Raw genomic sequence first — 23,026 nt, 5'->3', positions numbered from 1 at the left:
CCAAATCACAATGCTGCAGATAGTTATTTAGCTTTTGGTACCTCTGATTTAGACAAACGATTGTGTTTGGCTTCTTTCTTTTCCTATTTAAGCCACCACATATTGATTTTACTTCTGTGTCTATTTCTTTTTTATGGGTTATTTTACCTACTCTAATATTTTATCTATCTCTTTATTATTTGAAATGGAGAACAGAAAGTGAGTTAAGGAAATTTTTCTAAGGAGATATCTTGCCATGCAAAAGCAAACGTTGTCCTCTACTTAGCTCCTTGTTTGATATCAGGAATGAGATTTCCCCATTCTTACACCATTATTTCCCTTGCTTCTAAAATCAGCCTATCACAATAGGCTGAAAGCGCTCATCTGCTCTCAATCATTGTTCCTGGAAATTCATCTAAGCAGCAAGATGAATCTGCTACCTGCTCTAAGGGGCATGATAGTCAGCTCAAGATGACAGAAGGAGCATACTGCTCTTGCACAAAATAGTAAAATAAATAAATAAAACATAGCAAACCAAAATGTATAGTATCCAATATATACACTAATTCACATTGTTCAAGTTTCTCAAGCAATTTGTATTATGCAGAAAGAAGGAAATATATTAGTATCAGAGAATAATCCTTTGGATATCATTTTAAAGAACAAAAAATCCAGGGGACCTGAACACCCGCATAAAATTCCTTTGCAGAGGCATTTTAACACCATAATGAAGTGATCATAACAAACTTAGTATCCTAGAATGTCTTTAAATTGCATAGTATATTCCTAGCCACCAATTTCTAGCAAATGTTACCTCATTGGTTTTTTCTCTTTTTTTTTAAAGATGGGGTTTCACCATGATGGCCAGGCTGGTCTTGAACTCCTGACCTCAGTTGATCCACCCACCTCAGCCTCCCAAAGTGCTAGGATTACAGGCGTGAGCCACCGCGCCCGGTCACCTCATTGTTAATCATGGGTTTTTTAATACAAAATCAACCTTTGAAGAGAAGAAGGAAGGGTCAAAAATTCCACTCCTACTGCCAATCACTTTGATGATCTTTATCCAAAGTAAGGTAGTGTATATAGTCTAACTCTTCCTGTGAAATCTAAACCATATTCTGGTAACTCAACTACGACTGCCCCATTAACTTCAATAAAAACATCAAAAATGCTTAACCTTTAACAGGCACCTTATCTTTATCAGAGAATTTAAGGAGGTATTTATTCTCAGAGTAGTGACTTTGCACCTGCATAAACCTGAGAGTGAGTGCTTCCCTCAACTTTGTGCTCCAAGTGCCTCACTCACCTCACTCTAGTCCTGACTGTGCTCTGTATCTCTGTACCCACTCTGTCCCCATAGGTAGGGAGCTATTTAAAAAAAAAAAAAAAAACTTGGAAGCATCATGCTAGTAGTCCATTGGTATTTTGTATAAGATGCTAAGAAGAAATCGGTTTACCAATTGGCTTCAAGACAGACCAAGGCTTTATGACACAATGGTAAATGATCATTAAAGAACAATGGCAGATGACTCAATGGAAACAAACACTTCTAGGAACTGTTCTGAGCTGCAGTTAACAGCCACCCCCCACTGCACACACACCAAGCTTGCTAATTTATTTTCTCTTCTAATTGTGGGTTTGTTGGATGAGGGAATGTATAGATACTATGCATGAAGAAAATCTATGAAAAATAAAATAACATGCATTTATTTTTTTTTAAATCTTTTATTTTTGAGACAGAGTTTTGCTCTTATTGCTGAGGCTGGAGTGTAATTGCGCGATCTTGGCCCACTGCAATCTCTGCCTCCCAGGTTCAAGCAATTCTCCTGCCTAAGTCTCCCAAGTAGCTGGGATTACAGGTGTGCACCACCATACCTGGCTAATTTTTTTTTTTCTTTGAGACAGAGTCTCGCTCTATTGCCAGGCTCCTGTCTGGAGTGCAGTGGTGCAATCTCGGCTCACTGCAGCCTCCACCTCCTGGGTTCAAGCAAATCTCCTGTCTCAGCCTTCCAAGTAGCTGGGACTACAGGCGCACGCCACCATGCCCAGCTAATTTTTTTTTTTTTTTTTTTTTTTTTTTGTATTTTAGTAGAGACGGGGTTTCACCATGTTGGCCAGGATAGTCTCGAACTCCTGACCTCAAGTGATCTGCCTGCCTCGGCCTCCCAAAGTGCTGGGATTACAGGCATGAGCCATCGCACCCAGCTGATAACATGCATTTTAAAAACACATTATGGCAACTCTAGTTTTAGGTTTTTCCCAAGCTACCATAGTTTCAACATAAAGAACCCAAACATAATCCCTATCTTTCTGAAATATATTAATAAATATGTCTATATACAAATACTCATGTTTACTTAGCAACCAGCAAATAAAAGTTTATGTTTGCTTACCTCCTGCAGCAAAGAGAGCAGCAATAAAAGGACAGATATCCCAGGCTCACGAGGCTGACTACACCAACCCCACACATTCGCATCATCTGTTTAGGCTCTGTTGGTTTAATTACATCCTGTTACTTTTATGACTTAAGCAAGAGAAGTAAATCCAAGCTCTTTCATAAATTCTTTATTTAAAAAACCTATCAGTTAATAAAGTAAAATGAGGAAGTATTCTTATACGACAGGTGAATATCCTTGCTACTTTATAAGGAACAGGAGTTCATGAAATGTTCTTGAAATACAACTGAAAGCTACACTTTCAATATGTATCCCTTAATGAAGTCTTAACACAATGATCCTACTCTTTTTGTACAATCATTGATTATTATGATGCATACTACATATTTCTTCCTCTGGCCCTAAATAGGCTTTTTCCCTTGGCCATATGTTGTACATCCTAGAGCACTTGGGGAGCACATTAATCTGTGAACCGTTAACTTGGTAAATAAATAGCTTCTTGGTAAATGAATAGCTTCTTAGTACTTGGATGGGAGACTGCCTGGGAATACCAGGTGCTGTAGGTTTACTTCCAAATTACAAAACATTAAACAAGGAATCAAGAATTCACAGGTGAAATAAGCATATTTTAGTGTTACATTCATTGCAAAATGCATTCTAATGTGATTGGGGAATTGTAAGTCACGGTTAAATTTTTTCCTCTTCAAGAACCAAATGTTGCTTCATACATAATATGAAGACCAAGCTGATAAATGAAGTATAAACAACATGTGACAGGGTTAAAATTGTAAAATTATATTCATGATCAGGTTTTAGTTTTCAGTATTAATACTACATGTTCAACAAAAAGCTGCAAATTGAATAGGGACTACATTTACTTAAGATATTATTTAGCATGCATCCTTTTTGTAGTATTTGTTAGTGTTTCATCATATTAAATCCATGTAGCATAAGAGCAACTGGAAATACATCCCCACTATCCAAATGAAGGTAGCAACAACAGATGGTTCAGTTCTCAAAACTTTGTAAAGAAAAAAAATATTCAGAACCTAATTTAAAAACTATAGAACAAGACTTGGTATGGTGGCTCACACCTATAAATTCCAGCACTTTGGGAGGCCGAGGCAGGAGAATTTCTGGAGCCCGAAAGTTTGAGACCACCCTGGGAAGCCTAGGGAAACCCTGTCTCTGTAAAAAATTTAAAAATTAGGCATGCTGGCACACAACTGTAGTCCCAACTACTCAGGGATCTTGAGCCCTAGAGGTCAAGGTTGCAGTGAGCTGTGATCACATCACCATTGCACTCCAGCTTGGGTGGCAGAGTGAGGCACTACCTCAAAAATTACCCAATAAAACAAAGAAAAACTAATAAGCAGGCCTTAACAAGAAACATTCAACTCTACTGCACACTGAGATGTCAAAGACAAGACAAATGGGAAGAATTCTACCCAGAAAGAAAAGCTGGGCAAGAAAAAGTAAGCTAAGGCATGACCAACTGTTATCTTCTCTCAGCCATTGAGCATACCATAGAGCCTGGAACCTTTAGGATAAAACACAGAGAGTGACTAAAGCAAAAGAAAAGGTGAGACTAATTTTGAATTACCAAAGTCACCATCTAAAGGCTCAGCAGAAACTGCTACTGAATAGAGTCGTGACCACCTCAGGACTGTGTAAGGAGCATTGATCTAGGGCTGAGAATCCCATTTTTTTTTTTTTTTTGAGTGGTGCGACTATGAATAATTTATAATTTTTGAACATTTTCTAAATTTTCTATAGGAACAATAAAAATTATTTGTTCCTTTGTACATATTGTAGTTGTCTTATTCTTACTAACAGAGAAGTAGTGATGATATTTCTTTCCTTTGTAGAAAATCAATCCCATCTTCTAGGATATCTTCACCTTTGTTGCTATCACCCCATTAGATCAGTGATTTATTCTTGGTACTCTAGAATCTTGCCCAAATGCCAAATTAAGTATTAAGCTGGGAAATCCAAATGTGAACTTATGCCATTGTGATCTGTTTATTTAATTTAAAAAAATAGAAATAAATGAAAGAGGATGAACTTACCATCTCTTAATGGAGCAAAACATTTGAATCTACCAGTCCCAGATGATGAAAAACAGCATTTCTGTCTCAAACATTCACTCTCATTAAGCTCATGCAGCTCATTACAAGCTTTTACCACCCGATTTTCCCTGACAATGCAAGCTTTTAGAAAAAAAAATTTAAGAAAGAGAATTCAGCATGGTTAATCAGCATTTTTCCTAATTAAATAATTACTGCAAGACAAGAAAACATTTAATGGCATATACAACTAGTGATGAGTGCTAAAAGAAAATAAGAATTAAGCTAAAAGTTACCACTACGTTATTTAACACCACATTTTCAAATCTAGAAAAACTGCAGAAAAATACAAGTTGTTAACAAATCATTGGTAAGGTAGTTTTAAAGGACAATAAATCATGAGCTGAGTGGTGGAGATACAAACATAACACAGAAGAAACTAAATAATGGCAGGTCAATGCCTTTAAAACATCCCTTGTTAAAATGATCCCACATGTATCCTCTGGTTTAACATTACTAAGCTACAGAAAGTCATTGAATGCATCAATGAGAATGAATGTAAGTAAAAATTAAATAGTTTGCTGCTAGTGACTAAAGTAAGTGATATACACTGGTATTGACCTACTTTTTGTGAACACTTATCATATTGGCACTACAATATATTTTAAGATTCTTTGTTTCAGCCTTAAGTTATGACTCTATAATTTTGAATAGGCAATGATTTATGGCATGAACACCAAGATTCATGCAACTTAATAAATTTGTACATGCCTGAATCTAAAAGACTTGCAAGCTCAAATAGCTTATTTTCTAAAATATCCTGCTTTATAAGAGAAACAAAAAAAACTAAAAAGCATGATATCAGATTTTTATTCAAAAATCAAAACCTCCACAGTATGTCAATGCATTAAGGCCAGAATAGATTCTGTTCAATCTCATACTATCAACAATTACAAACTTAAAAACAGTAACTGATGTTTTATAAGCACTCTAAAGCACTTCAACATCAGCAAAGAATAATATAATTGTTTTATGCAAATTTTAACCTCTTACTATATTTTATTACATTCCCCTTTTTGAAAGATTGGCAATTCCTGAAGCCAAGGTAAAAGTAATAATGTCTACCATTCTTTAGGCACCGGGGCCAGGAACATTGCTTTACACTCTTTATTACTAATCTTAGCAACAAAACTCCCAAACTGAGTTTATAACCTCTGTTTTAAAAATAAGAAAATAAAGGATCAAAGTAACTTATGCAAGATCACAAATTTAATGCACTACCAAGTGACCTAGGTACTCATTTTCCAAACATTTTAGACATGAGAGTTTATCCTCCTTGTTACATATTCTAAGTAATCTGCTCTTCAATTCTGCTAGGACCCGAGTGACTCTTCTCCCCTAGGTTGGATTGCATCTAGTGTTCAGTTCTGGGTGTCAAACACCCAGAAAATGGTGACAATAGTCAGGACTACTCAGACATGGGATGGACTTCCTTGCATGCTGAGTTTCTCGCCATGTGTACTGTTCAAACACCACTTTCCAGAAATGCTAAACAGAGGGTTAGGGTTAGGGTTAAATCATAGAAGAGGCTAGACTATATGATCTCTAAGAACATGTTAATTTATACTTTAAGTGCATCTGATGGACTTTATGCTAGATATTAAAATTAACTTTCAGGCTCAAATTATTAATAGATGTTGCTAATTTTAAAGAATCAAAAGGGTAGAATAATTGTTTTTGGTCAGGCTTAAGTATATAATTTAGTCCAAAGGGAGAAAGATCAGGTGATCTCTCAAGCTTCCCTGCCAGTGTGTCTCCAGGTTATCATTTTAACATGCAAGAGATAAATATTTTACAGATAATAGCCTAATGACAAAACAACGAACTTTTTTTTTTCATGCTTAAGTGGTAAGAGTGTTTATTTTCAATTATGTGGGGGAGAAATAAATTGGTTAAAATATTTCATGTTTTATGAAGCTGTAATTATTCTCTCCAAAGAAGACAGTATGCACATTTCATAAATATTTAATCATTGTTTGAATCAACCTAGGTCAGATGTTTCTCTTAAAATGCAACAATTTTATTTTGTTGGACAAAATTGTTACTTCATATAATCAATTTTTATTTACTTTATTGCACCAGGTTGAAGAAATATTTGGGAAATGCAGATATCTTACCTGGACAAGTCTTAAAGGTGGTTTCAGTGTCTGTACAATGTAGTTATTATGGGTAAGTATGTGACTATTTACATCTGTTATTTTCATAAGCTCTAAAGCTAAAATCATCATTAGTTGTTGTTTATGACTAACTTTGACACTCAAACCATTCTTTCAGCCTATACAACATAACACTTTCTCAGATTTCTTTTCTATTTACTCAATTTGACTATGGCAGTATTTTGAGTTTATTTAAGGAACTTGTTTATTTCGCTATTCTCATTGCTAGATGCCTATTTTAAACTTAATGAAACAAGTATAAAGGAACAAAGAGATTGATTCAAGGTCACTAAAGGATTCAGTGGTAAGGCCTGGAATTGAAGAATAGATCTAATTTTGTGCTTATAGAGTATACAAAATTTTGTTAGAATAAATTTTGCATGATTTTTCATAAGAGCTTTTTCTTTGTAATTCACATATGCCAATTTATATGAAGCTTCTTGAAAGGGCACCACATGCCATACAAAATGTAACGTGTTTATCTGTGGTTAATAATTCTCAGGGGTCATCATGTGCTTGATAAACACATTATACACAGAATCACAAAAAGATGGTGGGACTTGAAACCTGGGCTTACTATCATTAAAACAGATGGGAAAACATCTGGCATATTCCATAACATCAGTCACACAGTACCCTCACTAATGCCACAGAAAACATTAATTTCACAATACTGGGTCAGTGACTAAATTTCAGGTAATACCGTTCAGGTAAATTGTGAAAGATTTATATATTTGTGAAGGAAAAGTATTTTATAAACAGTAACAAACATTTATGAAATGCCTTACGAATATTATCACAGTTCATCCTCATAATTATTTGTAGTAAATATCATCATTCAAAGATGAGAGCACAGATGTTCAGAGAGATTGTCTTGCCTAAGCCAAAGGGAAGAGCCAGGATTCAAACTCAGCTCTGTCCCACTCCAATGCCAATATGCCACAGTGCTTACTAAACATTTACTGTTTTCTAAGCAAGAACATTAGAAGGGGGAAAAAATCAAACAAGAACTTACTTGTTGGAAAGAAAAAATTCAGCAGAGCTTCCAATGCGAAATCTTTTCCCAGAGATTGGCCACTAGCATCTTCATTGTTTTTCCGGCTCCATCCAATTTGAGGCACATTTGGAAATTCTTAAGAAGTAAAATGATTCATCTCAACATATAAAGCATTAATCACTTTCAACAACCCTTTAATAGTAATTACTTTTGCTTAAATTAATTCTAGAAAATCACATAGCTAATAGATATACTTTTATCTTATAACAGCTTAGGTATTATTAATAATCAGAATGCAATTTTGTTGTGAAACTCAAAAGTGTTAAATTTACAAATGCTTAAGCTATAGGCTGACACATCCTATTGTTGGGCCGTAAGCTGATTTACAACAGTAAACTTGCCTCTGACAAATGGCATTGACATTAAGAGGTCTAATCAACTGATGAACTAAAAACAGTATGTATTCTAACTAAAGCAGATCCCATCATAGAAACTCTTGGAAAATATGTTAGCTTAATACATTGATAAAAATCAAGGCCTTAGACACAGTAAAACCTTCCTTATCCTTCTTTCTCGCTATTTTAAAGAACTGGCTTTTAGTCTTATTTACACAATTCCCTCCTATGTAAGAGGATAACACAGATTTGTCTATGTCATTAAATATTTCCCAAAATTATCTTTAATAATGTCAGGGAATTCTATTATATGGCTCTCTTACAGTTGAGTTAGCAATTTCCCCATAGGAAGACATTTACGTTGTTTACAATTTATTGATGTTATAAAGAATACTGCAATGATTATCATTACATTATCATTAGCTTGCAATGGTTATGATTGAAGTTTTATATATTTGTAAATATTCATGATAAATTACTTAAGATAAATTCTTAAGGCATGGTTCTTGATTATGTCCAAATTACCCTCCAGCATGGCTACCCCAAAATATACTTCTACCAGTAGTACAGGCAAGTGCCAGTTTTCTGACACCTCTCCATTCTTTGTTATTATTTGACAATTTGATGGCCAAAATAAAACAAAATATCTTTTGTTATAATTTGCAACTTTCATAATCAGTGAGCTTACATCTTTCATATTATGTTGCATAATAGAAAACTCTTAATCTGCCACATATTTCAAGTATTTTTTTCAATGTAATTGGTTAACCTTACATTTTTTATGGTGTTTGGTGAAGCTCAGAAGCTTAAAATTTTATATGTAATTAAATCTATCAATCTCTTCCTTTATTATTCTTACCTCTAGAAAGGCATTCTATACTCTAATACATCCTTCTAACATTTTCATGGTTGTACTTTTTACATTTAAATATTTAATACACCTGGAGTATATTTTCGAGTGCATTATGGAGTAGGGATACATTTTTTCCAGCAGTCCTAAGGCCCTTATTAAATCCATCCTTTTCTATTATACTTAAGAAAACATCAACATACTCTAAATCCTTACATAGTCATAGATATGCTTCTTGACTTTCTATTCTGTTCCACCAATCCATCTATTCATGTGCCGATACTAATGTTACTATCTTTTTTTTTTTTCTGAGATGGAGTCTCTCTCTATTGCCCAGGCTGGAGTGCAATGGCATGATCTCAGCTCACTGCAACCTCTGCCTCCCTGATTCAAGTGATTCTTGTACCTCGGCCTCCCGAGTAGCTAAGATTATAGGCAAGCGCCATCACGCCCAGCTGTTTTTTGTATTTTCAGTAGGGACGGGGGTTTCACCATGTTTCCTAGGGTGGTCTCGAACTCTTGACCTCAGGTGATCCACCTGCCTCAGCCTCCGTGAGCCACCACAACCGGCCTATCTTATCTCATTATATGTGTTAATAACTGATCTGGTAGTCCTTTATTGTCTCTGCTATCAGTTTTATTCTCAGCTCTGAGAATTTTTTAGATGAAACTTAAAATCATTTGGTTGAACCAAAAAAATTCTAATAAGATTTTTATGGTAATTAAGTTCACTTACTTATCACTCATCCAAAAATCATTTATTGTGTGTCCTATGTGCTAGGAATTTTTCACCTAAGTAGTTTTGTTTCTCCATTCACGTAAGTATCTTTTTATGTCCCTGAATAAGGTTTATCATTGTATTCAGATGGGTCCTGCATGTTTCTTATTACATTTATTCCCACATATCATATATATTTTATTGTTCTGTGAATATAATCCATTTCACCACATTTTGTAATGGATTGATTGTATGTAAGACAGCTATTGATTTTTTTTTTTTTTTTTTTTTTGAGACAAAGTCTCGCTCTTGTCCCCCAGGCTGGAGTACAATGGAGCCATCTCGGCTCACTGCAACCTCGGCCTCTCGGATTAAAGCAATTCTCCTGCCTCAGCCTCCAGAGTAGCTGGGATTACAGGTGCCTGCAACCACGCCTGGCCAATTTTTGTATTTTTAGTAGAGACAGGGTTTCACCATGTTGACCAGACTGGTCTCAAACTCCTGACCTCAGGTGCTCTGCCCACCTCGGCCTCTCAAAGTGTTGGGATTACAGGTGTGAGCCACTGTGCCTAGCTCTACTGATTTTTATACATGTATTTTCTTACTACCTTAGTTAATTCTCATTAGTTCTCATTGTTCTTCAGTTTCATTCCAGATAGACAATCATATTATCACTAAATATAGATGATTTTATCTCCTTTACAACATTAACAGCTGAATTATTTTTCTTTTCTCATTGCATTGCCTAAAAATGTTTAAACTATGTTGATTAACAACAATGGGCATTCTTGAGTGTTTCCTGACTTTAATGGGAATGTGGTAGTATTTCATAATTAAGTATAATGTTGGCTGATGGTGTAAGATAGATAACCTTTATTGAATTAAGGATGTATTCCTCTAGTTGTAGTTTACTACAAATTTTCTGTTGCTGTTTTGTTTCATTTTTAATCAGGGATAGAAGTGGGATTCTATAAAATCCTTTTACTATTTACTGCCATGATGATATTTCCCCCACCTATGAATTATTGAATATTTTTATTTAAAATTATATTTATTTAATTTATATAAAAATTATATATTTATTTTATTTATATATTTATAATTTATATAAAATTATATTATATTTATTTAAATTATTGAATATTATTATTTAATATTTACTGCCATGATGATCTTTCCCCCGCCTATGAATTAGCATGGAATCATAAATATATTTGCCAATATTAAAATATTCTTGCATTCCTGAGCAAAATCTGTAAGTGCTAATGCTTTATAGAGGATTCACGATTCAACATTCCTAAATGAAGTGTGTCTGCAGTTTTCTTTTGTGTGCTACATCTGTAAATTTTGGCATGAGAATTATACCTGCTTCATAAAATAACCTAGGAAGCTTTCTGTCATTTTTCTCTAGACTAAAACAGATGAAACAATATGGGAATTATTTAATCCATTAAAGGTTTGGGAAAACTCATCTATAAAAAGTCTGAGTCTTTATTTTTTGGAGAGGGGTAGTTCTTTATCTTTTACTTCCTCATGGTCACAGTTAATTTTGTTATTTTTATTTTGCTAGGAAATCATCTATTTGCAAAGCAATTATTAGCATGGAATCATAAGACTATTCACTTGTAATATTTATATCTCTTTTATATCAATGATAACATCTTCTGTCATATTTTAATGAGAACAACTTCCATACACATACATTTGAATGTGTACTCTCACATTGAACTCTATTATAAATGTTAAATCAAGCTAAATTATATTATGCAAATTCTCTGTATCTTTATTTTTTTTCCTGCCAAGGACTAAAAGATAAACATTAAAGTATCTCACCATGATTGTGGTTTTGACGATTTCTACTTAAATTTCTAAAACTATTTGTTTCATATATTCCAACACTGCATAAATATTCAATCATGACCATTTTATCTTCACTGTATATTACATCTTGACAATATTAAAAATAATCCATTTTTTCCTGCTTGTTTTCTACTAATGCTTACTCATTAATAACGCCTACTATAGTCTGCGTTTTGAGCATATATCAGTGAGACAGTCAGACAAAATTCCTGCCCTCATGGAGCTTAGAAGGCCGTGGAGAAGACAGACAAAAAAGAAGTCAACTAACAAATTAAATAAATTGCAATGAGTGCTATGAAGAAAGTGGATACTGATACAGAATAAGGGAGGGGGGCTACTTTAAATGGGAGCTGGTCTCTGTGAGGAGATGATATTGAAGCAGAAAAAAAAAAAAGGAACTATAAGTAGCTGGCTGCACAAAGAGCCTGGGAGAATTATTCCAGCATGAGGACAATAAATTAGATTAACGTTGTCAGGCACACTTTGCCAGATCAGAGAGCCTGTCCTACGTAACATGAGAAGGGAGCTACAGATGGAAGAGAACTTGATAAAACCTTTGTTCTATGTTGCTGTTTGTTTGCTCAGTGCCCCCTTCCTCAATTTGCCATCCTTGTTGCCATTTGATTCAGCACACCACCTGAAGTGCTGGCTGACAGTAGCACACTGAGGCCTGAGTCTCCATTCTAAGTTATATTCAACAAGTTATGTGCTCTCTGGAGTTCCTCCAGAATATTGATCCCCCAGCTCAGAGTCCCCAACTCAGAGTACCCCAGCCTCCAGCCCCTGCCACACAGGCTTGCCCTTGGCTCGACATGAAATGCAAGTTGCTGTGATTTCTCTCTGTCATGTTTTTCTCTTTCATAGAACCCTCCAAGTTTCTGGCATATAGATGCCAGATGGAGCCTTTCTAGGTTCTCCAGGTTTTCACCTTTTATAGATCTTTCGGTCATTGCAATGGGCATTTGAAATGAAAGAGTCAATTAAACATCTTAACTCAGATAAGCAAGATCAGTGGCAGCCTCAACCACAAGTCTTGAACATATTTTAATCTGCCCTTCACCTCTGGTTTCTTCCATACTCTGAAAGACAATCATTTTTAAATTAATTTGGGCAGTATTTCTCAAAGTATAGTCTATCGCTAGTAGTACAGAAGAATTTTAGGTGGAGCATAGATGAATATCTATGGATATGTTCATCTTTGCTATGAGTTTATTTGAAAGTGTAGAACGAAAAAAACATGAGTGACATATCAAACCTACCATGATGCCAAACACGGCCGACATCACTTGCCATGTGGCAAACCTTTATAAACTTTTATCCCTGTTCTTTCCTCCCTGGGACGATTGTCTCCTTTTCCTCTTTAACACTCTTCAAAGTCTCCCATCAACCAACACACAAGCGTTTTTCTTAGGTCTTCCTCTCTACCCAAGCAGCCTCCAGCCTCTTTCCCCTCCTCCATTACTTTTCATATGTAGAATAATTTCATCTTTTTGGCCTCTAATTTGCATCTTTATACTCATTAGCATGTTCAGCAAATAAAAGATTAGGAGTCAGCCTTTTAAATTGGTAGCAGAAAATAGTAAAGAACCTATTCTGTTTCCTTGTAACAAAGAATTTTTATTTTTTAATTTCCCTGTTACAAATAAAAGATTAAAAATCTAACTACATTTCAAAGGAAAAGAAACACCAGACTCAGTGCAGACAGAGGGCTTCATCCATATGCGACTTGTTCAGTCAAACAGGGCCCCACACTTGGGAAGCTCCATGCTTGGTTTAATGTTTTGCTATCATCATCTTGAAATCCACAAATTTTGAATGCGAGACCTTGTATTTTCATTTCACAAATTATGTTGCTACCTGCTGCTCTGGTGGGAGGTCTTACAGATGAGGAACTGAATGACAGGGTGAGGAGACAGAAAGAATAGTGGCTAACTGTATCAGTTTCTAAAGGATTTTCCTGGGGCTTCAAGTTGAAGGTCTACCTATGCCACTGTCTTTCTGTGTGTTGGCCTCAAACAGACCTGAATTTGCATCTTGGCTCTGCCACATACTAGTTGGTAAACTTGAGCATGTCAGTAAACTTCTCATTGCCTCAGTTTACTTATCTGCAAAATGATGATATTTATTTTGAAGTGTTATAAGGATTAAAGGAAGTCACATGTGAAGTACTTAGTATAATGAAAAACAATAGTTTGTTATATGTCTTTCATTATTTTTATTGCTTACAATTTTAAATTTAATATCATTACTTTGTTTTCAGGATATCTATTTTTACTAATAACTTTCTTAATAGCAAATATGGTCAGCTTTCCATTTATGACTATGGTACACTTCCCTTTTTAAATAAATATATTAATGTAAAACAGTAAGTTAGCTTAAAAGAAAATAAGAATGGCTGGTGGCACTACGATAACCAAGCATTTTGACTGAACAGGAGAAATGCCCTCCTAGTGAAATTTTCTTCATTTTTTCGACAAGATAACTGAAGCCTAAAGAGGTAAAATGACTCATCAAAGATCACACAGCAAGTTAGTGTGAAAAATCAGGGCAACCTAGATCTAATGCCTAGCTTAGGGCTCCTAGCTTGAAATGAGTGAGCAGAAGAAATGCTTACCTAGTGAAATTTCGTTATTTTTTTCAACAAGATAGCTTAAGCCTAAAGAGGTAAAATGACTCATCAAAGGTCACACAGCAAGTTAGTGTGAAGAATGAGGGCAACCTAGATGTCCTGATTCCTAGCTTAGGGCTCCTCCAACTACACCATATGCACACAGGGTTAAAGCAAAAGCAAACCTCGTGCTCAATTAGGTACATGGCAGGCAGCCAGGTGTTCTACCTCATTCACTCACCAAGGATACCAGATAAATGAAGTATTCTAATATAATGATACAGAAACCAGTTCCTGGGATTTGTCCATGGAGCTAAGGCAATTTGAAAATATTACCTACTAGTCCATCTTTATTTCTCATGTTTTAAATTTCCCTGAAAAGGATGAGCCATTAGGACTGCCTGAATATACAGAGAATTGGTGGAATCAAATTTCCAGTCCCCAATTTGCTTCTCTCCTCATCCTGTAGCCACTGGTCTGTATGTCTTCTGCATAAATATAACCTGAAAGGCATTATGGCTTGGGAATGGAAATGACAATACAAACTGGAGGTATATCCCAGAGTTATTTCAGGTCACTCAACTTCAATTTCTCTCAGTAGCATTAAATCTAAGAGAGCTCAGTAGGGTCCATTTAGAAATGAGAAAGGGAATTTTAATTTCAGGACCACATGTTTTGCTTTTGCCATAATTTTACAGAGCCATGGACAATTATTTTCCCTTCTGATGTATATTAGTTTTCTAGGGCTGTTGTAACAACATACCATAAACTGGGTGGCTTAAAACAGAAATTTATTATCTCACAGCTCTGGAGGTTAGATGTCTAAAATCAAGGCATTAGTAGGCGGAATCCTTCTGAGGATTGTGAGGAAAGGCCTCTCCTTGGCTTGTAGATTGAAATGGTCTTTCCTCTATGGATATCTGTCTCTGTGTCCAAGTTTCCCCTTTTCATAAAGACACCATTCATATTGGATTAAAATACACTCCAGATGACCTCATTTTAACTTGATTATCTCTATGAAGACCTTATCTCCAAATAAGATCACAAATAAGGTATTGGGGTTAAAATTGCAACTGTTTTTGTTGAGGGGACACAATTCAACCCATAACTCAGTACATTTTGTTACATTAATTACGTGAAATAATTTTAAATGCAAATTATATTTAATTCATACAGTCACATATTACCTCCTGAGAATCTGGGAAATCTAACAATATAAAGAATGAATCATGGATTATTTTAGGAGAAAACATGTTAAACCTATAATGGAAAAAGTCCTCCTGGAAATAAAGAAATCACACTGAATAGACAGTATTCTTTTTTTGTGGGAGTTCTACTCAAAATAGAAATAGAAAATGAAGAACTCACAGACTAAGAAAAAATGTACAATTTATAGTTTTGTTTTTCAGCTTACTTTTTTAGAGGCTACAAAGACTTTCGGTGTTGTACTATTACAAATTCAGTAATTCCAAAATACTTTGGTGTTTTCGATAAATAGTAGCAATAAACATGAATAATTTGTAGTAATATTATGATTTATAAATGATCATTAAAAAGATCTTAAAATGTTTTCAAAGAACAAAAATCATATTTCCTAACTTATTTCAAATAATTGATAAAAATCAGCATGTACTTTATTGAACTTCAAATTTCATCCCTCACAAAACCTATAAACCCATGTAGTTGTGACATAGTGTACAGAAGTCTCTATTGTTTTTAGTTGTGATGCCATTGCCCAATCTTTACCTCCCTCTTTGACTGTGGGTGGACCTTGGTTGAGAAGATGGAAAACCTCTAGGGAGAGCAGAGAGAAAGAAGCTATTGGGATTACAGGTGGGGATGGTGGAAGTCTTTGGGCTTGGGTCTGGAGCTGGAAGGCAGGAGACTGTGGGAAATCTAAGGCCTTTGTGCAGATGAGAACATAAAATACCTTTGTGATGGGGTTGGGAGAAAAGGCAGGCCATTGTGGGTTATACTGAGAAAGCTGTTTTGAGAAAACCATCTGAGACTTAGGGAGGTATGGGAAGGAAAGAAGGTTGTGGGGAAAGGAAAGGCAGTTCAGGTTGGGAGAATATGAAGGTGGAGGGAAAGACTCTGAGTGAGGCAAGTGAGGCAGCAAGGCCATTAAGTAGAAGGAAGAAACGACGGCTTTTGGGAAAGAAGTAGAAAGTGCCTTTCATTGGTGAAGGAAGGAAAACCTGAATCGGGAGAACTTTTGGAGAGCTGAAAGCAGGCTTCTGAGAGGGAATGAGTGAAGGCCTGGAGGAGTGTAAATAAAGACCTAAGGGGAGGAATTTGGGGGAGGGAGGGAAGGCCTTAATGAAGGTAGGTTAGAGAGGGAAGGGATGATAGAAGATAAAAGAAGGGAGGTAAGGCAGTGAAGACTTTGAGATGAGAAAAGGGCTCTGAGAGACAAGGAATGAAAAACTTTTGAGAGAAGGCCTGTGAAGCAAGCAAAGGAAAGTCATTGCAGGGAGAGGTGAGAAATGAAAGGACCTTGACTGAAGGACAAGGAAAACTTCTGGAATGGTGATGAAGGAGGGAAGGCATTTGTGATGGCAGGTGAAGGAAGGAAGCTTTTTGGGAAGGGAGGTGAGGAAGTTAGGGTTTTGTGAGGGGACTTGAGGGAAGGTGGCCTTTGAGCAGGGAGGTGAAGGAGGAAAGTTAATTGTGAGGGTAAAGTAAGTAGGAAAGGCAACTATTAAAGAAGGTGAGTTCTTTGTGAGGAGAGGTGAAAAAGGTTAGAGCTTTGTGAGGGGAGAGCATGGAAAGAAGATTTTGGTAGAGGAGAAGAAGGAGGGTATACTTTTGTGAGGAGAGATAAGGGAGGTCAGAACTATATAAGCAAAGGTGAGGCAGGGAATGCATTGGTGAGAGAAGAAAGGACTATGATGAGGAGATAAAGGAGGTTATTACTTCATGAGGGAGGTGAGAAGAGAAAGGCTCTTGTGAGAGGAGATAAGGGAGGAAAGTCTTTGTGAAGGAAGACGTTGGGGGCAAGGAATTTTAGTGAAGAGCTGAGGAATTAAAGGCCTTCATAAACGAGGTGAGAAAAGGAAGCATTTTGCCAGAAGTGTGGTAGGAGGCCTTTAGAGAGAGATAAAGGAAGGCATTTGTGAGTGAACATGAAAGAGGGTGGGAACTCTGTGATGGGAAGTGAGTAAAGAAAGGCCTTCATTAAGGGAAAGTGAGCAAGGAAAAACTTTTGCGAAGGGAGGTGATTGAGGAAATTTGAGTAGTGAAGTAAGGGAGGTTAGCAAGTGAGGTTAGGGGTGGAAGAGCTTTAAGAGGGAGATGATGGAGGCTAGTACTTTGAGTGGTGTAGGGAAGAAGGTTAGTCCCATGCAATGAAGTTACTGAAAAGAAGGCCTTGGGAGAGATGAGGGAGGAAAGCCATCCATGAGAGAAAGTCGTTTCTGAAAGGAGGGAAAGGAAATCTAGTACTTTGTGAAGGGAGATTAAAGAGGGAAGACCTTTCAAAGGATACCTGTAACAAGTAAAGAGATGGAAACACTAATTAAAACCTCCCTTACAATAGAGAAATTATAGTTAACAATAATTTGTTTTATATTTCCAAACAGGTAGAAGAGAAGAATTAGAAAGTTCCCAACACAAAAATAAATTTTTGAGGTAATGGATATTCCAATTACCTGGATTTGATCACTACATATTGTATATAAATATTAAAATATCACATGTACCCCAAAAATATATACAGCTATGACATATCGATATAAAAATACAAAAATAGGGGGATCTGCTGGCAAGATGGCTGAACAGGAAAACCTCCGGCCTGCAGCTCCCAGCAAGACCAATGCAGAAGGCGAGTGATTTCTGCATTTCCAACTGAGGTACCCCTTTATCTCATTGGGACTGGTTAGGCAGTGGTGCAGACTACAGAGGGCGTGCAGAAGCAGGGTAGGGCGCCTTCTTACCCAGGAAGTACAAGGAGCAGGGTGCCTCCCTTCCCCAGCCAAGGGAAACTGTGAGGGACTGTGCTTTCCAGCCCAGATACTACACTTTCCCCATGGTATTTGCAATCCGCAGACTAGGAGATTCCCGCGTGTGCCTACACCACCAGGGCCCAGGGTTTCAAGCACAAAACTGGCGGTTGTTTGGGCAGACACCAAGCTAGCTGCAGTTTTTTTTCTTACCCCGTGGCACCTGGACCGCCAGCAAGACAGAAAGGGGGCTGAAGCCAGGGAGACAAGTGGTCTTGATCAGCATGTCCCACTCCCACAGAGCCCAGCATGCTAAGAATCACTGGCTTGAAATTCTCTGCTACCAGCACAGCAGTCTGAAGTTGACCTGAGATGATTGAGCTTGGTGTGGGGAGGGGCGTCTGACATTCCTGAGGCTTGAGTAGGTGGGCTTCCTCTGACTGTGCTAAGGACTGGGTCGAATTCAGCACAGTGCAGCAAAGCAGTTGTGGCCAGACCACCTCTCTAGATTCCTCTTCACTGGTCAGGGCATCTCTGAAGGAAAGGCAGCAGGTCCAATCAGTGGCTTATAAATAAAACTCCCATCTCACTGGGACAGAGCACCTAGCGGAAGGGGTGGCTGTAGTGCTGCTTCAGCGGACTTAGACGTTCCTGCCTGCTGGCTCTGAAGAGAGCAGTGGATCCTGACAAGAAGGGTTCTACAAGCACAGCACTCGAGCTCTGCTAAGGGACAGGCTGACTCCTCAAGTCGGTCCCTGACCCCCGTGCCTCCTGACTGAGAGAGACCTCTCAATATGGGTTGACAGATACCTCATACAGGAGAGCTCTGGCTGGCATCAGGCCTGTGCCCTTCTGAAAGGAAGCTTCCAGAGGAAGGAGCAAGAAGCAATCTTTGCTGTTCTGCAGCCTCTGCTGGTGATACCCAGGAAAATAGCGTCTGGAGTGGACCTCCAGCAAACTGCAGTAGACCTGCAGAAGAGGATCCTGACTATTAGAAGAAAAACTAATGAAAGTGAGAAGGAGAATGGAACCAAGTTAAAAAACACATTTCAGGATATTATCCAGGAGAAGGTCCCCAACCTAACAAGACAGGCCAACATTCAAATTCAGGAAATACAGGGAACACCACTAAGATAGTCCTCAAGAAGAGCAACCCCAAGATACATAATTATCAGATTCTCCAAGGTTGAAATGAAGAAAAAAATGATAAGGGCCACAAGAGAGAAAGGTCAGGTTACCTACAAAGGGAAGTCCATCAGACTAACAGCACATCTCTGCAGAAACCCTACAAGCCAGAAGATACTGGAGGCCAATATTCAACATTCTTAAATAAAAGAATTTTCAACCCAGAGTTTTATATCGACCCAAACTAAGCTTCATAAATGAAGGTAAAATAAAATCCTTTACAGACAAGCAATGTTGAGGGATTTTGTAACCACCAGTCCTGCCTTACAAGATTTCCTGAAGGAAGCACTAAATATGTTAAGAAAATACTGGTACCAGCAACTGCGAAAACACACCAAAATATAAAGACCAATGACACTATGAAGAAACTGTATCAATTAATGTGCAAAATAAACAGCTAGCTTCATGATGACATGATCAAATTCACACAAAATAATATTAACCTTAAATGTAAATGGGCTAAATGCCCCAATTAAAAGACACAGACTGGCAAATTGGATTAAGAGTCAAGGCTCATCAGTGTGCTGTATTCAGGAGACCCATCTCAGGTGCAAAGACACATATAGGTTCAAAATAAAAGGATAAGGAATATTTGCCAAGCAAATGCAAAGCAAAAAGAAGCAGGGGTTGCAATACTAGTCTATGATAAAACAGACTTTAAACCAACAAAGGTCAAAAAAGACAAAGAAGGGCATTACGTAAGGGTAAATGGAATCAATGCAAAAAGAAGAGCTAACTATCCTAAATATATATTCAGCCAATATAGGAACACCCATATTTATAAAACAAATTCTTAGAGACCTACAAAGAGTCCTAGACTTCCACACAATAATGGCGGGAAACTTTAACACCCCACTGTCAATATTATACAGATAAACAAGACAGAAAACTAACAAGGATATTCAGGACTTGAACTCAGCTCTGGACAAAGCAGACCTAATAGATATCTACAGGACTCTCCACCTCAAATCAACAGAATATACATTCATCTCAGCACCACATACCACTTATTCTAAACTCAACCACATAATTAGAAGTAAAACATTCCTCAGCAAATGCAAAAGAACAGAAATCATAACAAACAGCCTCTCAGACTACACTATAATCAAATTACAACTCAGGATTAAGAAACTCACTCAAAACCATGCAACTACATGGAAATCGAACAACTTGCTCCTGAATGACTACTGGGTAAATAACGAAATTAAGGCAGAAATAAAGAATTTCTTTGTAACCAATGAGAACAAAGAGATAATGTACCAGAATCTCTGGAACACAGCTAAATCAGTGTTTAGAGGAAAATTTATAGCACTAAATGCCCACATCAGAAAGCAGGAAAGATCTAAAATCAACACTCCAACATCACAATTAAAAGAACTAGAGAAGCAAGAGCAAACAAATTTGAAAGCTAGCAGAAGATGAGAAATAACAGAGGTCAGAGCAGAACTGAAAGAGAGACACAAAAAACCCTTCAAAAAAATCAATGAATCCAGGAGCTGGTTTTTTGAAAAGATTAACAAAATAGATAGACTGCTTGCCAGGCTAATAAAGAAGAAGAGAGAGAAGAATCAAATAGATAAAATAAAAAATAATAAAAAGGGTATCACCACTGATCCCACAGAAATACAAACTACAATCAAAGAATACTATAAACACCTCTATGTGTATAACTAGAAAATCTGTAAGAAATAGATAAATTTCGGGACACATACACCATCCCAAGACTAACCCAGGAAGAAGTCGAATTCCTGAATAGACAAATAACGAGCTCTGAAATTGAGGCAGTCATTAATAGCCTACCAACCAAAAAAAAAAGCCCAGGATAATACAGATTCACAGCCAAATTTTACCAGAGGCACAAAGGGGAGCTGGTACCATTCCTTCTGAAACTATTCCAAATGATAGAAAAAGAGGGACTCCTCCCTAACTCATTTTATGAGACCAGCATCATCCTGATTCCAAAATCTGTCAGAGACACAACAAAAAAAAGACAATTTCAGGTCCATATCCCTGATGAACATCAATGCAAAAATCCTCAATAAAATACTGGCAATCCAAATCCAGCAGCTCATCAAAAAGCTTACCCACCATGACCAAGTCGGCTTCATCCCGGGGATGCAAGGCTAGTTCAACATTTGCAAATCAATAAACATAATCCATCACATAAACAGAAAGCACATGATTATTATCTCAATAGATGCAGAAAATGCCATTGATAAAATTAAACATCCCTTCATGCTAAAAACTCTCAATAAACTAGGTATTGATGGAACATATCTCAAAATAATAAGAGCTATTTGTGACAAACCCATAGCCAATATCATACTGAATGGGCAAAAGCTGGAAGCATTCCCTTTGAAAACCAGCACAAACAAGGATGCCCTCTCTCACCACTCCTATTCAACACAGTATTGGAAGTTCTGGCAAGGGCATCAGGCAAGAGAAAGAAATAAAGGGTATTCAAATAGGAAGAGAGGAAGTCAAATTGTCTCTGCTTGCAGATGACATGATAGTATATTTAGAAAACCCCATCATCTCAGCCCAAAAGCTCCTTAAGCTGATAAACAACTTCAGCAAAGTCTCAGGATACAAAATCAATGTGCAAAAATCGCAAGCATTTCTATACATGAATAATAGACAAACAGAGAGCCAAATCATGAGTGAACTCCCATTCACAATTGCTACAAAGAGAATAATACCTAGGAATACAACTTGCCAGGGATGTGAAGGACCTCTTAAAGAACTACAAACCACTGCTCAAGGAAATAAGAGAAAACACAAACAAATGGAAAAATATTCCATGCTCATGGACAGGAAGAATCAATATCGTCAAAATGGCCATACTGCCCAAAGTAATTTATAGATTCAATGGTATTCCCATCAAGCTACCATTGGATTTCTTCACAGAATTAGAAAAAAACTACTTTTAAATTACATATGGAACCAAAAAAGAGCCCGTATACCCAAGACAATCCTAAGCATAAAGAACAATGCTGGAGGCATCATGCTTGTGACTTCAAACTATACTATAAGGCTGCAGTAACCAAAACAGCATTGTACTGGTACAAACACAGATATATAGACCAACAGAACAGAAAGGAGGCCTCAGAAATAATGCCATACATCTACAACCATCTGATCATTGACAAACCTGACAAAAACAAGTAATGGGGAAAGGATTCCCAATTTAATAAACGGTGTTGGGAAAACATTACTGAAATAAAATAAAGAAGACATTTTGTGGTCATAGATTGGAATACTTAACATTGTTAAGATGGCAATGCTTCCCAAAGTAATCTACAGATTCAATGCCAACTCTATCAACATTCCAATGGTTTTTTTCCAGAAATGGAAAAGCTGACTCTCAAATTTATACAGACTTGTAAGGAGCCAGGAATACTCAAAACAATATGGATAAAAAGAACAAAATGAAGGATTCACATATTCCAACTTCTAAGCTTTCTACAAAGCTGCAGTAATGAAAAGAATACGGTACTGGCAAAGGGATAGACACATAGACCAGAATAGAATTGAGAGTCCAGAACTAAACCTGTAAATCTATAACCAACTGATTTTTGACAGGGCTGCCAAGACCACTCAATTGAGGAAAAAACTGTCTCTTCAACAAGTAGTGCTGGGACAAGTGGTTATCCACATGCAAAATAATGAAGTTGGACCCTTAACATACACCATTTGCAAAAGTCAACTCAAAATGGATCAAAAATCTGAATATAAGAGTTAAAACCATAAAACTATTAGAAGCAAACTTGGAAGAAATCTTCATGACCTTGGATTTGGCAATGGATCCTTAGATA

The 23,026-nt window shown here is 36.9% G+C and overlaps 1 protein-coding gene across 1 annotated transcript in view; it reads right to left on the bottom strand.

The window, feature by feature from the left end:
* FMR1NB (FMR1 neighbor) overlaps positions 1 to 23,026 on the bottom strand; it is a 40,392-nt gene that overhangs the window by 15,220 nt on the left and 2,146 nt on the right. Inside the window, exons 2-4 of the mRNA XM_032256081.1 lie at positions 7,673 to 7,789; positions 4,445 to 4,585; positions 2,373 to 2,469 (exon numbers count right to left, since the gene is read on the bottom strand). Of these exons, the coding sequence (XP_032111972.1) occupies positions 2,373 to 2,469; positions 4,445 to 4,585; positions 7,673 to 7,789 (355 nt within the window). The remainder of the gene's footprint in view (positions 1 to 2,372; positions 2,470 to 4,444; positions 4,586 to 7,672; positions 7,790 to 23,026) is intronic.

The sequence above is a fragment of the Sapajus apella genome, unplaced genomic scaffold (genome assembly GCF_009761245.1).
Source record: "Sapajus apella isolate SASKATOON/1434 unplaced genomic scaffold, GSC_monkey_1.0 scaffold93, whole genome shotgun sequence".
In the NCBI taxonomy this organism is placed as follows: Eukaryota; Metazoa; Chordata; class Mammalia; order Primates; family Cebidae; genus Sapajus; species Sapajus apella.
This window is presented reverse-complemented; position numbering and strand designations above follow the sequence as displayed.